General features: G+C 38.7%; 1 protein-coding gene across 1 annotated transcript; it reads right to left on the reverse strand.

The window, feature by feature from the left end:
• Positions 1-4738: 4738 nt before the first annotated feature.
• On the reverse strand, positions 4739-5674 carry LOC101613335 (olfactory receptor 10-like). Its single transcript, XM_004657294.2, has one exon. The coding sequence runs from the start codon at positions 5672-5674 to the stop codon at positions 4739-4741; it is 936 nt and encodes a 311-aa protein (XP_004657351.2).
• Between the last annotated feature and the right edge of the window lie 1773 nt (positions 5675-7447).

The raw sequence follows: 7447 nt of genomic DNA on the forward strand, positions 1-7447 counted from the left end.
ACAAATAATAAGCTTCTTGATCAACAATCATGTTTAAGTATTTTTCCAACATAATGTAATTTTATATCCCTCAGCCCAACATACCAGCTTGATGGTATCTGGAAATAATGTGGAACACTATTTAGCCATAAAATTTTATTTTCTCCCTTTACAATGAAGGTGGTTACACAAATTCATTCTCAACTACATCCATCATATCCTTGCAATGGAATCTACTTTTACTTCCTCTCATGTCTATATTTTTGGCTCTTTTATTAGTGTTTGAATAAATGTCACTGTGAAACTTAAGTAGGCATCAAAACACCTTTCTGATTCCTTATCCCTATCTGCTGTTCTTCAAAGTCAATCATTGTCTGACCTGAACTCCTTTCCTTCTACACTATAAAATACATGACATACTACCTGACATGAGTCTATAAGATCTATAAAATTCTTCTAGCAAACCTCCTAGATAAGCCCACTCAAATTTCCTCACATAAGACTTAAAAATGTCAGCTTACTTGACATTCAAACACTAAATTAAGAAGTGGATTGTTTTTGCTGTGACTACATTGTTTCACCATCTGGAATAGTTTCTTCCTATTGTCTACTCCACTATGAATTTTTTTCTTTATTTACTTACATTAATAAATAATAAATAAATTAACAATTCTGACAGAAACTTCTTTATATTTTTTATTTATTTTCTGCAATTTCCTTTGTATAGCAAAGCCTTGTCATTATATTGTTTGAATTGTACAACGGACTTCTAAATGCTAATTGCCTAGTGGGATGTCTGTTATTTTCTATGTTCTAACTGTGAACTTTGAGTAGGTCACCCAATTTGTACTCACCTGGAGTTCAAGGCCAAAAAACAGCTGATTTTATCTCCTACAAGTCTATTGACTTCAAAGGAGAGATGATGCCTACTGAAGACTGGTGGCATTTTCTGATAATGTCTGACAGACTGTTTACTCTTTAGTCCTAATTCTACCATGGTAGGAAACACTCAGGCCATAACACTATCCTGTAGAAGTCATGATAGCACATGACCCTCTCTCAGCAGCAGAGTCCCAGGGTTCCTAACAGATGCAGGAGTCTCAGCACCCACAGGTTCCTGCCTTCTCACCCTAATTGACTAGACCAGGAAGGAGCTGGTAAAATCATTAACTCTGCCTGATGCTGAGCCTGAGCTGCTTTAATATCACACCATTTCCTGGCCCTAAAGCCTAAAGCTGCACAGACCACTATGCCCTGGGGCATTGATAAGGACTTCAATGCAGTACAGAGTGATCTGATTATTATGTGTGGCTGTGGTAATCTCTTGGGCCCCATTTTTTTTTTTTTAATTTCCAGGTAGGGTCTCACGCTACCTCAGGCTGACTTAGAATTCGCTATGTAGTCTCAGGGTGGCCTCGAACTGTCAGCAATCCTCCTACCTCTGCCTCCCAAGTGCTGGGATTAAAGGCATGTGCCATCATGCCCAGCCCCCCCTTTTTTATTACTTTTAAAAAAAATTTTGTTTATTTTTATTTATTATTACTTATTTGAGAACAACAGACAGAAAGAAAGAGAGAGGGAGAGAGAGAGAGAATGAGCGCCATCAGGGCCTCCAGCCACTGCAAGCAAACTCCAGATGCATGCACCCCTTGTGCATCTGGCTTATGTGGGTACTGGGGAATCGAGCTTCAAACCAGGGTTCTTAGGCTTCACAGGCAAGTGCTTAACCACTAAACCATCTCTCCAGCCCAAGTCCCATTTTTTGATAACTATTATTAGCTGACTGGCTCTTCAAGATCTGACTCTCTATTCCCAGTGCTTTGGGACCTGGCATGCTTAATCCTCAGTTTCCCCATAAGTATGATAATGCTAATTTAACTGTGCCATTGTCTGTGATTAATGATAAGCCATATGAGGTTCCTGGTATATGGCAGACATTTATTTAATGGTAGCATTACTATAATACCACATTTTTCTGTCTTCTCTTTTCTTGAAAAGAATGGAAAAACATGATCTCTGACTCAAGAAAGTCCATAACCTAAAGAAAGACAAATTTCACTTGAGAACAAGCATTTATCATGCTTTCTTCATGAATGTGGATGCAATGTGACCCACTGCCATAATGGGTGGTATCCTCAAGCTATGAGCCAAAATAAACATTTTTATCTTCCAGTTGCTTTTGTCAGTTATTTTCTCAAAGCAATACTTTTCCCACTTAGACATTTAGGAAAATGACAGTGCTCACTAAATGTAAGAAGTGTGATGGTTGGCCAAAAGGAAGCCATAAACTGAAGTTTCCAGGGAAGAAGCCATGCCAGTGTCATTAAAACTTCAACCACAGAATTCAGCATTTGTGGAGAACTAAATGTTACATGTCAGAATGCAAATTACCTTGGGCTATCTAAGCCTCTTGGACTTTTAAAAATAGCTAATTTACTGGCTACCTTTGTATAGGATTTAATGTCTTTATGATGGAACTCTTGTCCCGAAAGAGTCCAGTAACCTGTCTCAGATAGTAATGTACTCCTGGGAACCATCAAAAGATCCGAAATTCGTCTTCAGACCACCTCCCAACCAACATATAAGAAATGACTAGTTGAAATGCTCTGAAAACACCTCCTGCTCTGTGTTAAAGTTATTCTAGGAATATTCCTTCTTATATTAGACCTGTGCATGAGAACTTGCTTACTCCCCTCTGAGGTAAAATTTTTCTTCTGTATGCCAAGATTTGCCTTAGCCGAGCTTTTCTCTGCCTTTCAAGGTCATGAGAACTGTAAACATCTTCCCTTTAATTCTTATATTTTCTCCCTCCTGTTTTACAAGTGTTTACTCGCAAATTAACTCTAAACACAACTAATAAATTCCCTTTCTATGTGAGTATTAAAGGGCTTCTACCCCACAAGTACAAAACTTATCTATTAATCCTTTCAAACAAAATTTTTTAAAGAAAGAACCACCTTAGGGTTTTATGGACCCTCCTCTAATGATGCCTGTTCTGACCTCGACTCTTTCACTTAATGAATATCTTCAATATGGCTTTGTTGTTTACTTTAGTATAGCTGTGACAAGATGCCTTACACAACTTAGCAATGATTTACTTTGATTTGGTTTGGGATTTCAGGCAATAATCCTTGTCTACACTGATTCTGAGCCCGTGGGGAGGCAGAACATCATGTCCATAGCAGAGTGTGGCAAAGGCTACAATAAGACAGGAAGCAGAGAGAGAAGGAACTAGTGTCCAAATATGACCTTACAAATCAAGTCCTGAGTGATCTAATGTTTCCAGTAAGACCTCACCTAAAATTTCCATCACATCTCAGAACAGCATCACCAGCTACAGACAAAAACTTGCACATATCAGGCTGGAGAGATGGCTTAGCAGTTAAGGCACTTGCCTGCCAAGCCTAAGGACCCACATTCGATTCCTCAGTATCCATGTAAGCCAGATCCACAAGGTGGCACATGCATTTGGAGTTCATTTGTAGTGGCTGGAGGCCCTAGAGTTCCCATTCATTTTCTCTCTCTTTCTCTATCTGCATCTTTCTCGCAAGTAAATAAATAAAATATAAAAAAGTACAGACTCTAAAAAATTGCACACATGAGCCCATGAGGGACATTTCATACTTAAATCATACCGTGGTCATTATTGGCTACCTTGGATCAGAACTTTGGTTTTTTAGAGTCACTGATTTCAGAGATTCAATGTGATATTGAAGAATGTGGGAAGCAACTAAATTTGCCAGAATATTCTAAATTCTTTTTAATCTATTATGAGAATATTGTTTTTCTGTTTACATGCTTGATTAAGGCAGAGTAAAATTAACCTTTTCCATAGTACATGTTCAATTACTTCACATTTCTAAAAAAGCATACATTCCTAAATTATTTTTATATTTCAATAATAAATAAATGTATAAATTACTAGATACTAATTTCTGTCATGATTCTAGATGTAATGGCTTTCAATCAAAATAGCCAAACTAATGAAATCTATTTTCCTTAAAACATATTAGTGCTTATCAAAATATTATCAAGTTTGCCTTATAATTAAGTTTCAAGTCATACCAGCTTTAAAATTTTAAGGCTACAAAATAATTATAAAATATTCTATGATAAAACAATAGGAAATAGATATAAAATCTACAAGTATAGGCAGCTACCATTTAGTTGTGTGCTAACTTGGTATTCTTATTTTTTAAATTTTTTTTTGTTTATTTATTTGTTTATTTGAGGGCGACAGAGAGAGAGAGAGAGAGAGAGAGATTGGGCGCACCAGGGCTTCCAGCCATTGCAAACGAACTCCAGAAATGTGTGCCCCCTTATACGTCTGGCTAATGTGGGTCCTGGAGAATCAAGCCTTGAACCGAGGTCCTTAGGCTTCACAGGCAAGCGCTTAACCACTAAGCCATCTCTCCAGTCCTCTCATTTTTTTTTTATAACTTATTCTTTTGAAAATTATTGAGAACTTTAATATATAAACATACCACAAATTGCTCATATTCCCATTAGGTTCCAAATGGACAGTGGGTTACAAATGACAGACACTGGCTTCTAAAAGACAAAAGAAATTTGTCAAAGTCTTAACACTTTGTTCCACCCTGGAGAACTTATCTCTGATTTTCTGTCTCTGTTCCTCAACTCTCCCAAAACAAAAGCACTGAAGTTCTGAAGCCTGCCATGTTGTTTTCTAGTGAGCAGCAGCCCTCCAAAAACAGGATGGGTATCAGACTGTGAGAGTTCTCACAGTAAATTTTACCTCCTACCCTAAGTCTGTACCTCTCCCTGCTATCTTCCACAGAGCCCCCTTCACATCCTTGTTCCTAAGAGTATAAATCAGGGGGTTGAGCATAGGGGTAACTATAGTATAAAAAAGGGCAACGAACTTCCCCTCACTCTCAGAATAAGTGCCCATAGGTTGTAGGTATGTGTAGATGGCTGAGCCATAGAACAGAGAAACCACCAAGAGGTGGGACCCACAAGTCCCCAAGGCCTTTCTACACCCTGTCATTGACTTGACCTTCAGTACTACACTGGCAATACGTGCATAGGAACCAAGAATTAGCGCTATAGGAAAAACCAAGATTATGGCTCTTGCCACAAACATCTTGACCTCTGTTCCACTTGTATCCTCACAAGCCAACTTCAGGAAAACAGGCATCTCACAGAAAAAGTGATTTAACTGATGACCACAGAGAGGTATGGCCATCATGAGGCCTGTTTGAATCAGAGAGTTCAGGAAGCCTCCCATCCATGAAGTAATGGCTAAAACCTGGCACAGAAGAGGGTGCATGAGGGCTGTGTAGTGCAGTGGGCGACACACGGCAGCATAGCGGTCAACGGCCATCACCACCAGGAGCACACACTCTGTAGAGCCCAATGCAAGGGATATAAACAGCTGGGCCACACATCCACCGTAGCTAATGGCCCTGTCAAGTCCATGCAGGTTGATTAGGAGCTGGGGCACAGTGCTGGTGGTGTAGCAGATGTCTAGAAAGGAGAGGTGAGAGAGGAAAAAGTACATGGGCTTATGAAGTTGAAGGTCCAGCTGAGAGACAGCGATGATGGTAGCGTTGCCCAAGAGAGTCAGGGAGTAGAAAATTGAGATTAATACAAAAAGGATGAGTTCCAGTTGAGGCCAATCTGAAAAGCCCACCAAAATGAAGCCTCCTCCAAAACTTGTGTTGAAATGTCCCATAGCATTCAACCTACACAAGTAACAGAAGACAATTCAATGCCTGCTATGAAGAACATGGATTTTTTTTATAATACTCAAAAATTCCCCTAATTAGCTATAACTCATCATTCTACATTCCAATTTGCTTTTTCTGTTCATTCTGTCCCATCTTCTTCCTCTTCATTAGTGTGGAGATAACTGAATTAGGACAATGTGGCTTTTGTGTGGACCTCTTAGTCCTGCCCTGATGTGTTTTAAGACTTTCTCTAGGCCAATCAATTCTGTGTGTCTGATGTTTTCTTGTCCAAAAGAAGAAATGATATGTGTACTACCTTCCTGATATACGGATATAAATGTACTAATATGAAAACAGCTTTTAAAGGTATAACGTGGGATTGGAGGTTCAACTCAGTAGTAGAGTAGTTTGGTTGGATTCCCAGCACTGAAAAAGCAAAGAAAAATAATCAAAATCTTATGTGCAAGCAGTGTCGTGTTAGTATTCTGTGGCCTCATTTGCTCCTCTTTTTTGGTCCCTGAGGTGAGCTGTGACTGCAGTGTTTCTCTGTGGTGCGCATCTGCTTCCTTCTGCTCCGGGAAAACGGTCAGCGCACCAACCCGGGAAGCCCCCTCACGCAGCTTCCATCTGGCTAAAAGGACTAAGAAGAGTGAAAGGGAAAATAACTTGTAGCAAATATTTCTCTTTTTTTCATGAAGCATCATACTAGGAACATACTTTACATTTCTGTCCAACTGATAAATCCATCTTAGAATTTCTCAGGAAGAGTTATTCTCTCTTCTCTGCCCCAAACTTCTCTGCACGGGTTCTCTCTAACTTGTTCCTCTCTCAATGAAACTCTTTCATGTCTTTTTTTCCCTTAAGAAGCTCAGAGCTATGTGCTAGAGGAACACAGTGAATTAAAAACATGTGTCTCCCTTCTCAGCATATCGGAGATGCTAAATTAATGTTACTTTCATCCATGGAATGCAGTAGCAGCAGCAGCAGCAGTAGATAATTTCTGTTGAGCGAAAATTTTGACTCTCCCTTCAGTTTGCATGAAAATCCATTTCCTTCAGGAAATCTAAGAAGTAATTGTTAATATACTTTAATAAACTATGGCAGTGGGATATACATAAAATTTCTTTCCTTTAAACATTATATATTTTTTGTGATAAAGTTGAAAGTTTATCAGAAAGCAAGAAGTCAGTAATTGTTTGAAGATTCACCAATGTTTAATGTGATCAATTATAGCAAGTTAATCCATTCCTCTATTAAGTCACTGAACTTGAAGTTCCTCAATGCTTCAATGCTTCAGAGACGATTCCAGGAAGGTACCTGGGTACCATGTTTGATGCCCTTGTGGGAGAGATGGAGAAACCTGTATATGATAAAGACAAAGTTAATAGATATGTTGCTTAAACTAGCATGTGTGACATAGTTTTGAATCACTGCTTTAGTAATTTAGTAAGAGCACTCAGCTACGAAGTCCACAGTCACATTTCCACCCATCAGCTTCACCTCCGTGATTCTTCTGAAGTCTTCCTTGAGTCTTAAATCACTTAATTGCAAAATAAAACATAACTTATTTCGGAAGATTTTGATGAGGATTAAGTGCTCTCATACACACTTAAATTGCAGAGAATATGCTACATGTACTTTTAACATTTGTCTGCATACACCAACATTCTTTAAACACCAACCAACAGGATCTTATTAATTCAGCAGTTTGTTCGTTTCCCAGTGCACTTGAGGATTATAAAGGTTTCTCAACAAACATGTTTCATGAATTAATAAAT

This window comes from Jaculus jaculus, chromosome 6, assembly GCF_020740685.1.
Source record: "Jaculus jaculus isolate mJacJac1 chromosome 6, mJacJac1.mat.Y.cur, whole genome shotgun sequence".
In the NCBI taxonomy this organism is placed as follows: Eukaryota; Metazoa; Chordata; class Mammalia; order Rodentia; family Dipodidae; genus Jaculus; species Jaculus jaculus.